Source organism: Pollicipes pollicipes, unplaced genomic scaffold (assembly GCF_011947565.3).
Source record: "Pollicipes pollicipes isolate AB1234 unplaced genomic scaffold, Ppol_2.1 Scaffold_1600;HRSCAF=1878_pilon_pilon_pilon, whole genome shotgun sequence".
NCBI classification, from domain to species: Eukaryota; Metazoa; Arthropoda; class Thecostraca; order Pollicipedomorpha; family Pollicipedidae; genus Pollicipes; species Pollicipes pollicipes.
The window spans coordinates 19,473,065-19,493,407 of NW_023595962.1; the positions used below are offsets into that span (position 1 = coordinate 19,473,065).

The window sequence follows — 20,343 nt, forward strand, 5'->3', positions numbered from 1 at the left end:
TGGATTGACGCATAAGCGAAACGCTTAAATCTAAGCGCCTCTCCTAACAATAACAAGATATGGTCATCGCCGCCAGGGAACCCACGACCCACCGCCTAGCCGTCCGATCTGTAAGCCGACACGGGCCAGGCGCCCGCCGCCACTCCAGTCTATACATGTAGCCGTCTCGGGCCGGCGGCGGACGCCCGGCCCAGCAACGCCACCCAGTAGTCCGTTTGCTGCCCGCGCCCGCTGAAAGTTTTCAGGCGAATCGTCTGGTCTGAAAAAGAAACGTTTGGAAAATTTTTGCTCAGTGCTGCCCATTGCGATCTTGTAAACCGTTACCTGTGAAATAGATCCTTAGTTGCTCGTTGTGAGCGAGCTCAGAAAAGTTTGGAATGATACGATTTGTTTTACGTAGCATTGAAATTCGGATTTCATGATAGCGAGGACAGTTCAGTACAAAGTGTTTAGGGTCTTCATATGGATCATAGCCACATAAGCAAGAGGGACTGCGTGTAGTTGGATTTTGAATTTCGAACAGATGGGCATTCAGGTCTGACATTCCCAATCTCAGCCTAGTATTTAGGATGTTACCATGCGTGAATCCAAAGCTGTGACGCACCGGAGGCGCGGCCGCACCGCAGCGCTGGTATATTTCCTGTTTGAAGGAACGAGAAGACTGGGGAGGACACCTCAAGTGGGAGCTGGTTCCATCTCCCCGTAGTTGATGGAATCTAGGATTTTTGGTATGTTGAGGTTCTGTTCGGTGGTAATGTGAGTGTCATTGCATTGCGTAGTGGGCGTCCTGTTGTCCGGTAGCCCCGCCCCCTCCGTGCCCTGCAACGCTCAGCTGCTAGAGCCCGCTGCGGGCCGGGTTTGTTTCTGATGCTGACGTATCGTCTGTCCAACCAGTCCTGCCTGGGAGCGGGTGCTCAGAGCTGGTGAGGTGTCCGCTGGCGGGCGGCGGGTGTTCAGAGCTGGTGAGGTGTCCGCTGGCGGGCGGCGGGCGCTCAGAGCTGGTGAGGTGTCCGGTGCTAGGGCGGCTGGTGCTCGGAGCTGGTGACGTGTCGCCCGATGGAGTGGCATCGCACGGGCCGTAGTGCTCACGAGCCGCTGCCTAGCACGTGACGGCTTCGCCAGCGTACGGCGCGCCCTGTGCCGGCTGCAGCCGCCTGTAAAAACACGCCCAGTTTGGTCAGAACCACGAGCACGATAAGGCACGAGCGTTCGTCCTTTTTAGCAGCAGATGCAACACTCGCGAACAGGTCGCGTTGACCAGGTTGTTTTGCCATTAATGAAACATTTGCGGTTTTTTATTGTGTTTGGCGATTTGCTTTTATCGTGGCCTATCTAGGCTATTCCTTTAAGTTGCCATTTAGGCTGAATGCTTTGAGAACTCATCTCGTTAGGAATTTGTGGCCAGGAATGCGTGGGCCATCGCACTTGTCAGTGAATCCATGAGTGGCCTGTGGGTAGTATCCGCCACATGGAGGGCAGGGAGGGCAGGGAGGAAGAGAGCGCTGGAAAGGGGGCCTCAAACAGTGCCCAAATAAGAGAGAGAGAGGAAGCGAGCGACCGAGTAACAAACTGAAAGTGGGAAAGATGGAGTGGATTAGCGGGGGCAATATTCGCACGATCACGTGCCGTCCATGAGTTCTGTGCGCTCACGTGCCATTCACGTGAGCGCTCACTCCATCGGTGAGATAGTCGGCGCGGTTCTGACACCGGATCTGTGTCGACTCGACCGCTGAACAGGTCTGTAGCGGAGCTCAGTCTTCCCGGGCACCCGTACGTCGCCGTCGATGCCCGAGCATCAAGGTGCACGGCGCCGCAGCCCGTTGTGCTGAGGGGTATTCATACTACCATCGCCGGCGCACAGTCAGGTGGCGTTGTCGACGGTTGCCATGACTACGTCAGGTCCTCGGGCCCTGGACCGTGCTCGTTCCGATAGCAAGATTGTGTCAAGCTTTGATGTTCCCTCAAGCATGCCAGTAATTATGCTGGCTATTTAGAGAAATGAGCATGTTTTCCGGAGCGTTTCACTGGCAGGCGTCCCTCGAGACGAGTGGAAAGTTAGCAAGGACGTGCCGTGCGTGTGTGCCGAGCCCGGGATTACCAGCCCAGTGCAGATTGCCTGATCAGGGTCAGGCTCAAACATGTATGCCACGAAGCCACAGCCCACGCGGCTCGAACGTAACTGACAGCTGGAACAAAGACGATCAATGCGAATGAACCTCAGGGCAAAACGACCGGCTTGCACAGCGCTAAATACGTTTGGTTAGCATGCATGCAATTCGCACTGCTATCCGCAGGCGTACATGTGTAGGAATATAACTAGGTGTTATCTTTCTTTCCGTATCAGTTTGACTTGACCATGGACTTAACCACAAGCCTTTTCTCCCCACGTTATCAGTTCGACGCGTGGCAATGGACTTAACCCAATGCCTTTTTCCCAAATTAGTCTGCTATGGTAAGCACCCATATTGTCATCAGAATCTGCTATGTACGCTTTCCATGCGTTGCATATGGAAATAACTACATTTCTTGGAGAGCCGTAGGACGGTCGCGTAATCTTGGCAAAAAAAGAATGGTTAGATTACGCCGTACTGAGAGCAAACTTACTCTTGCGATGGGTACACGTGCCCTTGGGACTAATGTAGTAGCTGTGCGCGGCCTCGGCATAGCTGGTTACGCTTAACCTGCGAATATTAATAGCGTGTTTCTGGTAGGCTTTGGTGCGGGAGGATGCGTCCAGTGTGCAGAGGAATTTCGATGCCGTCTTCCAGATGTATGATTCACGTGTTTACTTTTACCGTTCACAATCTATGGCAATTCTGATGTGTGGTGATGCTCTGCAGATTTTCAAGTTACCTTTTGTGAGTTGCGTTTTTCTCTAAGCAGCTGCCCTCATAAATGGAAACCAGTTGTGCCAGGTGTCGTCTTTGTACAGACGTTCCGAAAATGGAGGGTGCCGGCAGAGCTTGTTTCCCCACCCCGCATGTCACCCAGCAGTCGAGGGTCAGGGGTGACCCTCGGCTGCTCTGACCGCTGAGGGCGCCCGTGAGCGTCATGTGCCGGGCTCACCACCCGACATCGGCTGCTGCCGTGGAAGCCAGTGCCGTCAGCGACCAGTTCTCAGAACTCATGCTTCTGACCTTAATCACACATACGGTCACGCAACATTGTACAACATGCCCCCGACACAGCAATCATCGTAATGTCAGGTTAATGCCAGTCGACTGACGGTTGTAATCACTCGTAAACATGTGCAGACGCCCGGCGAGGAAGCCGTGGTCGACCTCGCCAGCTGGCACGGACATTGGCATGCGAACTCCTAAACTTTGACGTCGAAAGATGTTTGTCCCCGCCGGTTCGCCACGCCAGATTTTGCCACCCTTCCGCGGCTGTGCACATGCTGCCGCGCGTCTGGACCCCGCCTTCAGTCGCCGCCAAAGCATCGGTAGCTGGCGACAAAAGCAGCACGAATAGACGCGTCGTTTCGTGCCCAGACCGGTCGGAAAGCCTCAGCGCTGCACCCATGATAAATAAGCTCGCCGCCGGCGGCGGTGGTGTTGATTATTTCGCGCGTGACCGGGCGCCCTCTGCCGAAAGGCGGCCGTCATGCCAAGATGAGGCGGCCGCCGCTAGATGGCTCGTCGGTCGTCGTGACCGCGCCAAATTCAGCGAGCGTGCGTCTAGAGCTGGACTCGTTAGCTGACGGCGTGGACGCGGTCAGCTGACGTGGACGCGGTCAGCTGACTTGAACGCGGTCACCTGCCGTGGATGCGGTCAGCTGACGTGGATGCGGTCAGCTGACGTGGACGCGGTCACCTGCCGTGGACGCGGTCAGCTGACGTGGACGCAGTCGAATCCTGACCTAGCGCCCGACTGGGGCCTTTGAGTGGGGCCGGCTCTGCCGCTTTATGCGGCAGGATTCACTAAAGAGTGAACTGACATGAGTGCAAAACCCGTTTGTGATTCAATGTCCGGAATCCTTAAAAAAAATATTATGAGCAGAGGAACCGGTGTGGCTGAAAAAAACCCGAAACCGGTTGATGTTGTGGAGCCCGGCGAATGTCCTGAAGACGGATGTATGCGCTCCTGACAGACGCTGACAAACGCTGACAAACACTTAGTCACTTGGCAAATACGCGCCTGCTGACAAACGCTTCACGTCTGGTCTGAACTGCGGTACGACACTCGGACTGTCCCACTCCCTAGTGACACCTGGACTCTCCCACTCCCTGGTGACACCCGGACCGTTCCACTCCCTGGTCACACCCGGACAGTCCCACTCCCTGGTGACAACTGGACCGTCCCACTCCCTAGAGACGCCCGGACCGTCCCACTCCCTAGTGACACCCGAACCGTCCCACTCTCTGGTGACACCCGAACCGTCCCACTCCCTGGAGACACCCGGACCGTCTCACTCCCTGGCGACACCCGGACCGCCCTACTCCCTGGTGACACCCGGAACGTCCCACTCCCTGGTGACACCCGGAACGTCCCACTCCCTGGCGACACCCAGGCCGTCTTACTCCCTGGAGACACCCGGACTGTCGAACTCCCCGTGGAAGCCCGGCTGTAACACCCATGCTGGTGCATGGGAAGAATTCTTTCCAAAGGGCTTCTGGTTCCCCGCTTTTGTGGCGTTTTTCTCACTCGTGCCACAGCCGTCCAGAAGGGGCCCCGGCTGGGTCGAACGGGTCGAATTGGGCGAAGCCTTGACGAGACGCCGTCGCTGACGGAAGTGGACGCTTCCGGTCTGACGGCCGGCTGCGCTGAGCGGCGCGCTCCCAAACCGGTCGGACGGCCGTGTCAACGCCGCACGCGGAAACCGGGAAACGGCGACGCTCGCGCCGGGCCAACTGCACACACGTGCGCGTGCAAACACGCCACTGCCCTCTGTAACAGCGGACGGTCGGCTTTAGCAGTGCCTGCCCGACCAGGGAGGCGTCTAGCTCTCTTGTGGAGCCTGGTTTGAGGAGCCCACCTCCCCTGAGGAGTGTGGCTCTGACGGGATCTAGCTCTCCTGAGGAGTCTAGGAGGAGTCTAAGAGGAGTCTCTTAAGTCGGGAGCTATCTGTTTGGTGGACTGCGGGAGTTCGTGATGGTATGTTTGATGGAGTGCAGTCCAAGATAACTCTGTTTTGCAGCTAAAAAAGAAAACAGAATAAATGAGCAAATAAACAAACTGGAGCGCATATTTGGCAGACATCTACAACACTAGATTCCAGTTACGGAATCTAGCACATTCGAACTCACAATTTGTTTAGTCCTCAACAACCACCAACTCGCTATTTTCACAAATTATAGGCCGTTATTCTGGTGCCATCAGTAGCACCGCAGTTCTTCAATATGTTTTGTCCACAAATTTCAGTCCACAAATTTCAGGTGGTAAACAGCAGAATTTAACCAAATGAGCATAAACGTGTAAATAACCGACTTCTGAATGACCTTCTGAAATCGACATAGTGTTTTCCAATCCATTCCAACCAGCTTTGCTGCCATGTTTCAGACCTGACAACATGCGCAGCCGTGCGGTTCGATACATTCCCAGTCCAGTCCAGAGGGTGCCGGTAGTGTAGTGGTTAACACATCTGCGTTAACCACTGCGCGTCTGGGAAACCAGAGGTACGGGGTTCGATTCCCCGCGGTGCCCGCCCATCCTGCCAGGGTGAGAGGCAGGCGACGCCATATAGCCTCAGCAGCTGAGTGCGTCGTAAAACCCCAATCACACACACAGTTCAGTGCGGACCAGTCCGTGTGCCATGTTGTTGATCCGTCGGCTGCGGGAGGCCCCGAAGCCCCGCAAGGCCCTGGACCCGAGCGGACCGTTGCCCTGAGCATATAGCAGTATCGCGAGGACCGTCCTGAGCATATAGCAGTATCGGGAGTATCGCCCTGAGTGTATAGCAGTATCGGGAGTATCGCCCTGAGCATATATCAGTATCGGGAGTATCGCCCTGAGCATATAGCAGTATCGGGAGTATCGCCCTGAGCATATAGCAGTATCGGGAGTATCGCCCTGAGCGTATAGCAGTATCGGGGAGCAAAACGGGAGTGCCGCCACTGAGAGACTTCGAACTTGTTTGGATGTAAAATAATTGAATGTACCACACAATTAGCAACACATGCTATTGGAAGTGACATTTGAAAATTTCCGACGTACATATGCGTGCGAGAAGCTTAGATAACGAACTTCTGTGAATGAGGTTACATAGTTATGGAAGTTAGCTGTATTTTTATTTTATAACAAATGTATGGGTTCTGAGGAATCTGGACTTAGAGCAACACAGAATCAGCGTATTTCTGGCGATGAAACGAGGTGCAGTCATACTGGCACAGGTGCTTATCCCGCTTACGACGGGCCCCGTGCGCTCAAGCCCCCGATCCGTGATACCAGCGGTCTGATCATGCCGCAGGGCATCACTCGCTGCCTTGGATCTCGACTCACAACTGCACACTGCCTAGGTGTTAGACCGCAGCAACTGCGTCCCCCTGGCAGATACTGGCTGGCTTACGTGGCCTTAAATGCCTCGAATGTGTATGTTAGACGCGCCATGTACTCCGAACAGTGTCATGACTTTATGCCGGTCGCTGTCCGAACAGTGTCACAACAGTGTCATGTACTCCGAACAGTGTCATGACTTTATGCCGGTCGCTGTCCGAACAGTGTCACAACAGTGTCATGTACTCCGAACAGTGTCATGACTTTATGCCGGTCGCTGTCGACCTTCTAGCCACGGTGCTGAGTTTGCGGTTGATGCCAAGCCTAGACAAGACGAGCCTTGGTGAAAAAGTGTATCAACCAGAACGTAGACAAACTAGCAAGGCCACAATTCAGCCAACTGCGTCTTAATGAGCTTCCCGAACGTAGAAATGCATTTGGATCGTATCAAAATCAGGCCTATGATTAGGGAACTGAAGGTGGATCAGACTCGGTAACGAGTGGCACTAGGCCAACGCCTAATAGCTAGGCCAACAACTAACAACACTTAACTACGTCATGCACATATGTGTAGTACAATATCCACTTTCCCAGCCATAATTGTGCAGCCGAAAACTTTATGACAGCAACAAAGAATAGCACTTGGCGCGCTGGCGGGCCCGGCCTGTCGCCGCCGGCCTCGTGCCGTGCCGGCCTGCTCGTGCCGTGCCGCCCTGCTCGTGCCCCGGTGGCCTGCTCGTGCCCCGGGAGCCTCCTCATGCTCCGGGAGCCTCCTCGTGCCGCGACGGCCTGCTCGTGCCGTGCCGGCCTCCTTGTGCCCCGGTGGCCTCCTCGTGCCGTGCCGGTCTGCTCGTGCCCCGGTGGCCTGCTCGTGCCCCGGGAGCCTCCTCATGCCCCGGGAGCCTCCTCGTGCCGTGACAGCCTGCTCGTGCCCCGATGGGCCCCTCGTGCTGTGCCGGCCGCCTTGTGCCCCGGAGGCCTGCTCGTGCCGTGCCGGCCTGCTCGTGCCCCGGTGGCCTCCTCGTGCCGTGCCGGCCTGCTCGTGCCCCGGTGGCCTCCTCGTGCCGTGCCTGCCTGCTCGTGCCCCGGTGGCCTCCTCGTGCCGTGCCGGCTTGCTCGTGCCCCGGTGGCCTCCTCGTGCCGTGCCGGCCTGCTCGTGCCCCGGTGGCCTCCGCGGTCGGCGGCACAGACCGACTCATCGCCCAGCGACGCCACGGTCGCCTCGCCCCGCGCTGCCCGCTTAGGTCAGCGGCGGCTGGTGATCAAGGTCGTAGCGGCGCCACAAGGGGGTTGAGACCGCGAGGAATGGGACGCGATCTGCTGGAAACTGAGACTGTGAGGAATGGGACGCGCTCTGCTGGAAACCTCCAGAAATGTAATGCAATCGCGTCAAATCTCTCGGCAAATCACGCAACGCTGAACTCTCCTCCCCTCCACGCAATCTCGATAACGGGAATTTCTCTGCAGGGCAGTGTGACATGCCTGTCCAGCGCCTCTCGCGCTGTGGCCTATGCGAGGCCGTCTGGGCGGTGGCGTGACCTCGGCTTTGGCTCGCGTCGAATCACGGACACGCGAAGGTCAGATGTCGTGACCCCGATGTAACTGTGACGTCGCCCGTGACTGTGTCCCGGACTTCCAATGCCGCGCCCGAATACCGGACTCGGTCACCCGGACACGAGCGCGATCTCGGAGGCAGACTCGGTGCCAGACTCAGGCACGGTCCCGGTCACAGGCGGCATCTGGGACACAGACATGGTTCCCGGACACAGACACGGTCCCGGACACAGACGCGGCCCAGGGCACAAACATGGTCTGGGACAAAGACGTGATCCCAGTCATGAGCGCGGTCCCCGACACAGATACGGTCCCGAAAACAGACGTGGCCCAGGACACAAACATGATCTGGGGATCAGACGCGGTCCTCCGGACACAGCCGCAATCCCAGACGCAAACATGGCGTGGGACACAAACACGGTTCCGGATACAGACACGACTCCTGACACAGACGAAGTTTCGGACCCAGAAACGGGTCGGAGCGTGAGCGCGGTCCCGCACGTACCGGCCGCCGACCGGGGCTCGTGATCCGTGAGTTCCGGGTTCGTCATCCCGTGATGTGCGGATTTGGACCGCGGCCTCCGGCTAGCGGGCTCCGGGGCAGACCAGACCAACAGGCGGGAAGTGCCCCGTGCCCGACGAACGGGGCTGTCGACACGGAAACGACGCGTGTTGGTACGCGATTCTGTCACAGTTTCAATCAGTAGTCCGTAACCTGTCATGTGTTGACGCGGATATTTCGGAACTTCGACCGCACTACAAGCAAAGCTTGTGTGCATCTCAAAACCGGCGCAGAAGATCGGGTGATTCTGGTTGTAAAGATGCTGCTGATCTCGTCAGCTGAGCGGATGCTGAGCGGATGCTGGGCGGATGCTGAGCGGATGCTGAGCCAGGCCCAGCGAGCTTTCACTCAGCTGAGTGCCGCGTGTAGTGCCCCGGCCGCTGCAGCCGCCGTAACTACCCCGCACTAACCACACGGCGTCAGGGCTGGGCCGTACGCCGCACCTTCCGTCTGACCACAGCTGTCTGAACTGGGTCTGACCCGACTCGAACACTGACCCGCCGTCCACATCTCCCGTCTGACCGCAGCTGTCTGACCTGGGTCTGGCCCGACCCGGCTGTGACACTGACCCGCCGTCCACACCGGCAGGAGTTGGCGCCGCGGTTCGGCGGCAACACCGAGATGGAAAACCGACTGGTGGAGGAGACGGCCGCCTGCACGGCCACGGTAAGTTACCGACTCAACCGTCGGCCCAACCGTCGGCCCAACCGTCGTCCCAACTGACATCCCAGCCGCCGACACAACCGTCGGAAGTTGCCTGTACATTCGCCAGACTAATGAGCAGTTCCACATCTACAGTTCAGCCAATGGGCATCGTCGATAAATGCATTCAACGCTACCAAAGCAACCATCAGGCCATCTTTCGCACAGTCAACCACCACCACCGGTAGAACCATCGCCCCACTCCACGTCACATCATCAACCCAAACCTTGACTCAGTCTAGGACACAATCACCCAACGATGCAGACGCAACGGACCGTTCGCCATGGTCTGAGGCCTCGAAGTCGATGACATTCACCACCGTCATCACTGACGTCACCGACACGACCATTCAACACTACCGACACAGTGACCAACACCACCGACACAACCAACCCGCACCACCGATATTTCCACCACCCATAACGCTACCTACACGACCGTTCGGTACAGCCGAAGCAATTATTCACGTCATTCAAACTTTGGTACAACGCCATTTGCACTGATCAACAGCGTTGCGAGGTTCTGGTTTAATGTATGCTAGCCCAGACTACCATGTGTACTTCTTTACTTGACACTTATAGCGCTTGGCAGGTTTTGGATGATCAACCTTGGACCAAGTTTTGAAATCTTGGGTTTGAACCTGTGTTACATTGCTGGCTATGAAGTTATGAGCTCTGCAGTTATGTGCTTTGCTATCATGTGCGCAGCTTTGTGCTCATTCAACACCGTTCGTATGTCGTAGAAAAACCGCTTCTGTACTCTCATGAACGCATCGAAAACAAGCCCCAACCGTCTCAGATAATATCCTCCAACCAGGGGTACCACTATTCAGTTGCCCCGTGATAGTAGCCTGTTTCCTGCATGTGGTTAGATCGTTGCCCGTTATACCGCAGGAGTCCATCATCTACCCGAAGATGGCGAAGAATGACAAGAACCAGTGGCTGTTCGTGGTCAACTCCGCCGAGACCGTCCAGGGGATCCGGGTGGAGAAATGCGTGTAAGTTACCCGCGAGAGTATCTGTACCCCGCTGGTACTTGTCTGTACCCCGCTGGTACTTGTCTGCACCCCGAAGGTACTTGTCTGAACCCCGCTGGTACTTGTCTGTACCCCGCTGATACTTGTCTGTACCCCGAAGGTACTTGTATGTACCCCGCTGGTACTTGTCTGTACCCCGCTGGTACTTGTCTGTACCCCGAAGGTACTTGTCTGTACCCCGCTGGTACTTGTCTGTACCCCGCTGGTACTTGTCTGTACCCCGAAGGTACTTGTCTGAACCCCGCTGGTACTTGTCTGTACCCCGCTGGTACTTGTCGGAGCTTGCCACTTGCATCGGGATCGGTGTCTTAAACACGCTGAGTACTTGGAGAAGCGTGTCTGCCATACCCCATCTTGGTCCTCTTTCTTGACGAATGTAAATGCTGCAATAATGCGAAAATTGTTTTCAACCGCTCACAGTACGTGTACATGACAAATCAGCACGAATTGAATCAGATGTCGTCTTCACATTACCTCCCATTGGCAAATCCTTCAATTCTCAGAACCACCGTATTGCCCACCACTAACAACCCTTCTCTATCGCGCACCGTCTAGACCGTTCTGTTCCCAGAATGGAAGACCGGGGCCCTAGGAGACGCTCTCGCCCTCCTCCAGTCAGCCCGCCATCAAATACAACCGCTCGGGGTCATACTCATGCCTGCGTGCATGCGCCAGCACCTTTCCGCTGAAATACTGAGCTCCGCAATGTGGGTGCGGGTGCAGTCCAATGTCACAATCGGTAAAGGTCACGCGGTGGGGGGGGGGGGGGGGGGGGCTAAGCGAATCCTAGTCGCAATGCCGGTAGGCAAGGCACAAGCGGTGCATGCGAGGCACACGTGACGTAAAACTGCACCACACACGGTGTAAATTTGCACCAGCTCCATTTCTACTTGTGGGATCCGCTCACTGCCAGCCAGATGGCTTGGTGCATCTGCCCAAGGGTGTCACTTTTTCAAATCGTTTAAGGGCTCGGGGGTCGGCTGACATGGTTGATCCAGCCTACCCCTAAAACCGGATTCCTTCCCGGCTTTCGGCCACTTATAGTTGCGTTCTCGATGTCAATACAATTTTTGCGTAATCGACCTGGGGCACGCTTAACTCGGTTTTTATTTGTGAGTTTTGCCCGCCCCCCCCCCCCCCGATCATGAAATCCTGCGTGCGCCTCTGCTGAGCAATGCATCAGGCTGGCGAAGAAGTAGGAGAAAAGAAAAACAAGCACATTGTTGGTATAAACTCCCCTGTGCGCATGGCAAGCCGTGCAAACAGATAAATGCGGCCAGTTACCTTAAGTAAAAGCTGCCGCATATCGCAGCGCATTTGTTTTTTGTCCCAATCCAGGTGTTATTGCGTGCAAAAGCTGACAATAATTGTAAACTGACCCAGCATATCAAGGAGTTGAAATGAGGCAAGCATTTTAGGTATCTTCATGCTACGATGTGACACAAAATAAACATGAAACTTACAGTGATTTCTTAAGATAGATGCCTGGTGCACCAGCCTTTTGGGGCAATATTTTCGCGTTCATTTGTCCAGTATTCTTGTTCCCCCATATTCATTGGGGAGGGCTCAGAGGAGTATTGGGAATGGGGAAGGGGGGGGAAGTCAGCACTAGAGGAAGAGGTGGGCCCCCCAGGAAGTACATAAAGTGACACCCCTTTGTCTCCCCTTCCCAGCCGCCCCTCGCGCTGGCCCGTCCCGCCATCACAGACTTCCCAGCAATTCGTATCCATACGCCCAATACGCTGTCATACGTATAGAATATAAACGCATCGTAAGCCTTTTCATAGCTGAAATGGCCGAAGCTCCCCGGCATCGGTCGGCGCGCCTGAAAGTAATGCCGGCAGCCAATGCTGCAGGACAGCGGCCGTCATCCGCCATTCTCCTGCCGCATTGATCGCCTGGCCATTGTTTCCTTGAACGCAGCATATTTTGATATGTGGCCGGTTACGCGGTCACCGGTGCCGCCCCCCCCCCCCCCCCCCCGTTACACCCGGCGTCGCCGTGACAGCGACTTTGCAACGGCGCTTCACCGCTGCACGTGACGTCTGTTAACGGGCCAGTGCCGCTGGTCAGGAGGTCATGACCCTCCTGAGGCAGGGGGACAGGGGGGGGGGGGCGTGTCAGTGGGAGACGGCGTATGTAAGAAGCTTAAACCAAGAGCTGTCCTCTTGGTGCGTGCACCAGTAGGCCTACATACGAAAGCAGAGAAGTTTCAGCGGTGTAGGTTGTTTCGCAGTGTCGGTATGTGCGTGCCGTGGTCGTGGTGTTTTGGTGTCTTCTTCAGGGGGCGGAGTGGCTCAATAGTTAGCGTCTCCAGGGCTCACGTGCCGACCCGGGTTTGAAGTCTGGAAAATCTGGTGGCGTCGAATGTTCCTGGGTGGTCTCAGCAGCTCCTGTCTCCTAGCCTCTGACCCACTAAACCTCCGCCGTCGGTGTTGAGGCGTCCAGGGTCGTCTCTGACCCCTGACCCCTGACCGACGCTGACCTTCCACCGCCTGACGCAGGGACGAGGGCAAGCAGTGCAAGATAGCGTCGGAGGGCACAGTCTGTCGTCAGAAGTACATCTACCGCAAGATGCTGGCCGTCAACGGCTCCGGCAAGATGGCCACCGACAACTTCCGCATTCCCAGCTGCTGCGTCTGTTACATCAAGTGAGGCCGCCGCCCACAGCGCGTACGCACGCACGCATGCACGACGGACACATGATATGGATGGCGTGAAGCGTCACGGCCGTGGTGACGTCGACGACGTGCTGCGGTCGCGCGCCGCAGGCCACGCCACGCTCCTGACGCGTGACGTTCACGGACCTGGGTGCGACGTTCAAGGACGTGGACGTGACGTTCACGGACCTGGGCGCGACGTTCAAGGACGTGGAAGTGACGTTTACGGACCTGGGCGCGACGTTCACGGACCTGGGCGTGACGTTCAAGGACGTGGGCGTGACGTTCACGGATCTGGGCGCGACGTTCAAGAACGTGGGCGCGACGTTCACGGACCTGGGCGTGACGTTTACGGGCATGGACGTGACGTTCATGGACCTGGGCGTGACGTTCAAGGACGTGGGTGCGACGTTCACGGACCTGGGCGTCACGAGCGGTCACGCCGGATGATGCGCTGCCCCGACCGCGGACCAAACAGGAAAACCGGCCGCTGGCGTGCACACGGGCGACCTTGTGGGTTGGTCACGTGACCATGCGCAGCGCCCGCTCGTCACCGGCCATGAGACAAGCCGCCATTGGTTGGCCGCGACGCCGTCGGCCTGTATTCGACACTCCGCGCGCTAGCTTGCATTCCGTCTTAAATGTGGCGGCCGTGTTCGGTGCCCAATCGCATTCCAAACATTTTTTGGTAGCTCTTTTTGAATGGGAACAACAATTTGCTTCTGCCGCTACTCTGACTTCTCCCATGGTTGAGCATTCAGCGACCTGACAAAAAACGACACCCAGACAATATGATCTCAAGACGTACCCCCCTCACCCAAGCACTAACTCAGCCCCTCCCCTCCCCCCCCCCCTGCAGGAATGAATTCCTGGCAGTGCGGTTCAACACCAGCCCCAAGCGTAAGAACTCGACGGCCTCATCGCGAATTCGGAGCCGCCCGGCCCGGCAGGCCGGCCCCGAGCCCGAGCTGGAGGTGGCCGGCCGCGAACCCGAGCTGGAGGTGGTCGGCGGCGAGACAGCAGGTCAGCAGAGGGGCACTGTGGGGCAGAGGGGGGGGGGGGCATTGTGGGTCAGCGGGGGAGGGCACTGTGGGTCGGCGGGAGGGCACTGTGGGTCGGCGGGAGGGGCGGTACTGTGGGTCAGCGGGGGGAGGGGGGGGGCACTGTGGGTCAGCGGGGAGCACTGTGGGTCGGCGGGGGGGGGGGGGGGGGGGGGGGGGCGCATTGTGGGTCGGCGAGAAGTGCTGTGGATCACGGAGATATACTGTGCAGAGGGATACTGCACCTCACAAACAAGGTGTCACAGACGAGAGGCTGCTGCTGGGCAGTGGAGGGCGCTGTAGGTCAGCAAGGGGGATTAGTCAGACCAGAACTGGGACACTACGGGTCCGCGAGGGCTCCTTCAGTCAGAGAACTGAAGAAGGGGGGCTGAAGCTTAGAGAGGAGGCGCCAGATGTCATGGTGAAGGCTTCAGGCCGGCGAGGTGAATACAGCTCAGGGCATCGGCAAGTGTTTCGGATCGGGGCAGGACAGCTATCGGGCAGAGAGCATCAACTCATTTAAATATGTGATCTGATGGCGCGTGGGCGGATTGGGTCGACCTGATGGCGCGTGGGCGGAGAGGGTCGACCTGATGGCGCGTGGGCGGAGAGGGTCGACCTGGTGGCGTGTAGGCGGAGAGGGTCGACCTGGTGGCGTGTGGGCAATGGATCAGCTCACTCAGAGAGGTGATCTGGTGGCGCGGCGTTTTTTAGCATTGGGTTCGGATGTTTTTGGTTTGGTGGATTTTTTGGTTTACGTAGCTGACGCCGTAGATCACGATGGCTCATTGGCGGCAGGTCTCTCGGGCTCGCCACTGGACAACGCGCTGGCTCTGGCCCCGGCCGAGCAGGGGACGGCCCAGCAGAGCATCGAGACCGAGGAGACCTTCAACCCCTCGGACACCATCGGCGGCCAGCCCGTCGGCCGGTTCGCCGGTGAGATCATCGTCCACTCGAACCCCATCGTCGTCAAGAAGAAGCCTCCCAAGCAGACGCGGCGGCGCAACTGAACGGCCCGACATCTGGCGACTGCGGTGGGAAGCTGAAGTATGGGCGGCGGGGCGACCGGCGCGCGGCGCCGTCGTCGATTTCGGGATGAGGCGCCGCACTACCGTCGTAGTTGCGTGATGAAGTATTTTATCTAGTTGAAGCGAGCATTTGGCTCCCAGCCTACCAGGATTCTCCACAGCTAAAATACAGTGTTGTTAATTGTCCACGAAATGGGTCCCGACCTGACTACTTCCCCGGCTCAGCCAAATCGGCAGCATTTTGGAAACATGGCGTGTGGTGAAAGCTGAGGTTTGAGGGGACTCAGATGCGAGCAGGACTGGGCAGCCGCCGTTTGCCGAAGACCATGATGCAAGTACCATGTATATTCAGAGCTTCACTTCAGTCATGCGTATTCAGAACGGTGGGTACCTCGGACGTGGCTTGTTTGTGCGTTCGCAAACTCACGACTAATAACAGCCGCGCGTTCGTCAGCTCACGACTAACAACATGTCTGTCACGTGACTTGACATCCTCCGGGTGGTGACCAGTTGTCACGTGCGATGAGCTCCTCGGCACGTGTCACGCGAGAGACGAGAACGCTGAGAACTCATCTGAGAACGCTCTCCCGAAAGTGGCTGGCAATAATGATCGAGCAATAATTGCATCGAGCGACAAGCAAGCAGGACACCACCGTTTTTTCACTGCTTGCGAAGAAATCTGGGCAGACGGCCGGGCCCCTTATGAGCACACTTTGCCACACTGTGTTCGAATGCCATGGGACAGGCTTACTGAGAACCCGTCATCATGATGTCCGACGCATCTTTCGTTGTTTTTTTTGTCTCGTTTTTGCGGCGATGCCGGGGGGAGGTGAAACGTTTTTGCACGTTTTTAATAAAGCATGACCGTCGATCTTCCGGGTGATTTGCATCAACTGGAATGCCAACGAGCCCTGAGGCATGTGACCGCCGCCGAGCCCCCACCAACCAGCTCAAATGTATAAAACAACCCCCCGCCCCACTCCAGAACGGCAGCGAAACCAACAATATCTGGGCAGTCTGCGCACCTGTATGACTGCAGACAAGCAGAGCACCTCTGCTCCGTGCAGAATGTCTCTCGTGTATAGTGCCCACACCGGAACGGTACCCCCGGTCCCGCAGACAGCAGAGTCTGAATGAGTCTGAACGAGTCCAAACGATTCTGGACGAGTCCGAACGAGTCCGATCGGGTCTGAACGGGTCTGAACGGGTCAGAACGGGTCTGAACGGGTCTGAACGGGTCAGAACGGATTTGAACGGGTCAGAACGGGTCTGAACGGGTCTGTATGAGTCCGAACGAGTCGGGTCAGTACGAGTTCAGTACTCTACGTACGGGGTATCTGGCACCGGAACCGCATGCATATACAATATAAGACTTTTCCTAACCGTAGCCGATTTGCACATAGCCGATTTGCACAAGATCCTTTTTTATTTCCTGTTAGCCACGTTCTGAGTGCTCCAAAAGGAGCCAAACGCAGACAACACAGCTCTCATGTATGGAGCGGGCGCCAGTGAGACGCCTCACTCGGTTTAATGACAATGGCAACGAAGAACAACACTTGCTTCTACGTCGGTATGCTTGCCCCTCGGCTGGAGCACCGGTATGCAGGCCCCTGGACTGGAGCGCCGGTCTGCAGGCCCCTGGACTGGAGCGCCGGTCTGCAGGCCCCTGGACTGGAGCGCCGGTCTGCCTGCTCTACACAGAATGGGACGGTCCGCTCCGGCTGAAGCACACCCCCGCAGCGTCTCAAGGATGGTGTATGAAGGCTCACACACACGCACACACGCGCGCGCACCGATGACGGGGGGCGAGAGGTCCACCTGTCCGCGGCGGCCGGCCGGGTCAGCATGGGTCAGTCTTGTCAGAGGACACACCGGCCGTACATAACCCGCCGCGGGACCCCCTGAGTGGCAGCAGAACCCTGCCACGCGCGGCGGCACAGCCCGCCCGATCTCCCGCACTGGTCAGCCCGTGCGGCGCAGCACGACTCCACTAGCCACACATAACCTCCACACCGCGTCGTCGTCGCGCCATCTCGCCGCAGCCGTTGATGCCCACCTTCGCGGCCGTCCGGCCGGCCAACCCGGGGCGGCATGCCACACTAGCCGCCCATAACCCCCAGGCACGACGGCGTCATGCCACCTCGCCGCAGCTGTTGATGGTCACCTTCTCCGCCGTCTTTCCCGACTTGGAGCCGAGCCGCTCCACCTTCTTCACCACGTCCAAGCCGGCGGTCACCTTGCCGAACACGACGTGCTTGCCGTTGAGCCATTCGGTGCGGTCGGTGGTGATGAAGAACTGACTGCCGTTGGTGTTGGGCCCCGAGTTAGCCATCGCCAGACAGTACGGCTCGCAGGGCAGTGTGAAGTTCTCGTCGGCGAACTTGCCGCCGTAGATTGAGTGGCCGCCGGTGCCGTTGTTGTTGGTGAAGTCGCCGCCCTGCAGCATGAAGCCGGGGATGACGCGGTGGAAGGCGCAGCCCTTGTAGCCGAAGCCCTTCTCGTGCGTGCAGAGGCTGCGGAAGTTGTCGGCGGTGCGCGGGCAGATGTCCGAGCGGAGCGTGAGCGTGATGCGGCCCAGGACTGTGCTGCCCGCCTTCAACGTCCAGGTACACCTGCAGTGGGGGCACACCAGGCGTCACGGCACACCCACACTGCACCTCACTGCACTGCACTGCACCCGCGCCGGGTACAGAGTCGCTGCTGGTACACCTGCAGTGGGGGCACACCAGGCGTCACGGTACACCCACACTGCACCTCACTGCACCCATACCGGGCACAGGGTCGCTGCTGGTACTGCCAGATCCGCCCAGCCCGAGAGCGGTGGTGTGGGGGACGGCACCGGGACCAGACCGCCGCTGGCGTTTTGGGAGAGAGCCTAACCGTTCTGAAGTATAAGAACTCACGCCAGGCTAATAAACATGGCCAGAGCACATCTTGTTTTTATGTCCAAGTAAACCAGTACAGACTGCACACATAAACCCCATGAGAGTTTTGTGTTTAGTCGCAGTTTAGCAGTTTCTTCACGATGTGGCGGTATATGTATAATACAAAAACCTCTCAGGCTGTAGACAGGCTAACGTAAGAGACTCCACTGCAGATGATTGCAGAGACTCCAGCGATGCGTCTTTTCCTTCGGCCGAAGTGTTGAACACGTGCTATGAGTTTTCCGGCAGACTACACGCATCAGGTTTGTATGATCAGCTGATTGTAGTGCTGGTTCAACGCGGTTGGTTGGTCAAAAACAGCGCACGCATCTCCTGGCTCTAGTCACCAGCGTTAATTGCATGCCAGCGTTTTTTTCTCGCATTACAGGCGTTCCTAGGCCACTTTACCCGGACATCACCAAACGCGCTATGCTTGAGTCGGTTCCTTCGCAGATTTCCATCCACCCAACAGCAAATCGCAGCTCAACAGTGCCGTCCCCTACAAACCTGCCCATATCTGTTCCACCCGCCACAGCCGGCCCCCCCTCCCCCGCCGCCGTGCGTCACCTGCGGCAGCTGGTCCTCCTTGGCTTCGCGCGGCGCGATCTTGGACACGACGCGGCTCTCCTCCTGCTCGCCCTGCGTCTCCGTCTCGAGCGTCTGGCCGGCGTGCGTCTGCAGCCAGGCGTCGTCGGCCCAGACGGGGCGGGACGACCCCTCCTTGATGCGCAGCGGGCGCGCCAGGTTCACGCGCACGGTGCGCCCGAACAGCTCCGACTCGTGCATGTTGTCGACGGCCGCCAGCGCGTCCTCGGCCAGCTCGAACTCCACGAACGCGAAGCCGCGGTGCTTCTCCGTCTCGTAGTCCAGCGGGATCTGACCGGCGGCAGACGGGAGGTCAGCATGGTGCTATATACATGTGTCTTTACGGAGCATCAACTACATTGATTATTGGAGCCTGAAGTAGAATGCTGTGAATGCATAGTAAATGTGCATATCATTGGCAATCAAAGTGCATGTTTGCAAATGTCATTTTCAATACATGAGATCGAGATTGAGTCACGTCTATATACATATGTGACTAACAACCACACACAAGCATGCTATTATCAATAATACCAGACACTTGTGAAAAATTAGATTCTGGAACTTCAACTCAGCCCAAGAAGTGTTTGAATTGTAATACAAACTGCAAAATTCAGATCAGACAGCACACATGTTGTCATTTAAGTGTGCACCCTCCTTTGATCAGACCACAGGGGTTTTGACATGATGGTGCTGTGGGGGTGGTCATGTGTAATCATCCGACAAGAATCTCCATCTTCACCTGAAAGACAGACAACCACTAGTGACAAGCTGCAGCAGATAACCACACTGTGCTGAGCTACCTTTGAGAGTTTGCAGTCCATGCTATCTAACTCTCACCTGGATGTCCTGGATGTCACCAAAGGGGATGAAGGCACCATGGATGACCTCTTCAGTGACCTCATCAGCCAGCCCACCCACATACACAGTCCGCTTCTGGAGCCAGCAGAGGTCATGTGTGGCTTGCACTGGTGTACAGAGGTGAATGCAGCAGTGGAAGGTGTGGCAGCACAAACCAGTGGTTTGACAGAGTGGCTGCAAGTGCAAACTGCTCGGGTTGGCCGGTCAAGGGCCTGCAGCTGAGGCTGGTGTATCAAATAAGGACAGCAGTCGAGTGGTACAGGTTGGTGGATGGTGTTTGGAAGGATCTTTATGGATTGTTGAAGGTATTGCTGATGGCCACAGTGATGAAGGTGTCTTTCACCTGGAAGACCAGCAGTCATGGAGGGAAAAGACACAAGTGGCAGCTCATCAGAATTCACACCAATGAAAATTTTCTCCTACACAACTAATTTAACTTTCACTCATGATAATTTCAAAACAAGATGTTGGCTACCACATGTTGGAATTTCCAGAACGACTAGTTCAAAATCTTGACACTAAACCAACAAAACACGTCAAATTACACACAGCATGATAAGCTATCAGTGTATTCACTTAGCCAAATCGCATCCTGATTGGCCACAGGTTTATGCTGAATCACGCTGACACCAGATACAGGTCAATATGGGCATATAATGATACAAATCACAATGTGTGAAGCCATATTTCAGGAATGCAAACTGTGAATCACATGCTTAGATTAATACATAAAAGAGAAAAATTTACATTAAATCAAACCAAATGAGCATCATCTCAGCGCCCAAAATGCAATTGCTACGCTGCACTCATTGGTGACTTAAATGACAAAACGTTACAAGGCAGTGGCTTCCTTCGAATGGATTACTTTCGACATATAATTCGACCAACAGCACACACATATAGCCTATTCTTATTATATTGCAGCTACACCATTGAAAGCTTTCACACTGTGCAAACG

General features: G+C 56.6%; 1 protein-coding gene and 1 pseudogene across 1 annotated transcript in view; one reads left to right on the top strand and one right to left on the bottom strand.

Annotated features, from left to right (window-relative positions):
* The window catches only part of LOC119101368 (uncharacterized), a 29,333-nt gene extending 13,445 nt beyond the window's left edge, over positions 1-15,888 (top strand). The window contains exons 5-9 of the mRNA XM_037224735.1: positions 9,137-9,214; positions 10,145-10,248; positions 12,792-12,938; positions 13,807-13,970; positions 14,786-15,888. Of these exons, the coding sequence (XP_037080630.1) occupies positions 9,137-9,214; positions 10,145-10,248; positions 12,792-12,938; positions 13,807-13,970; positions 14,786-14,997 (705 nt within the window). The 3' untranslated portion in view covers positions 14,998-15,888. The remainder of the gene's footprint in view (positions 1-9,136; positions 9,215-10,144; positions 10,249-12,791; positions 12,939-13,806; positions 13,971-14,785) is intronic.
* A 535-nt stretch (positions 15,889-16,423) lies between these two features.
* On the bottom strand, positions 16,424-19,446 carry LOC119101566 (peptidyl-prolyl cis-trans isomerase-like; annotated as a pseudogene).
* Positions 19,447-20,343: the final 897 nt, after the last annotated feature.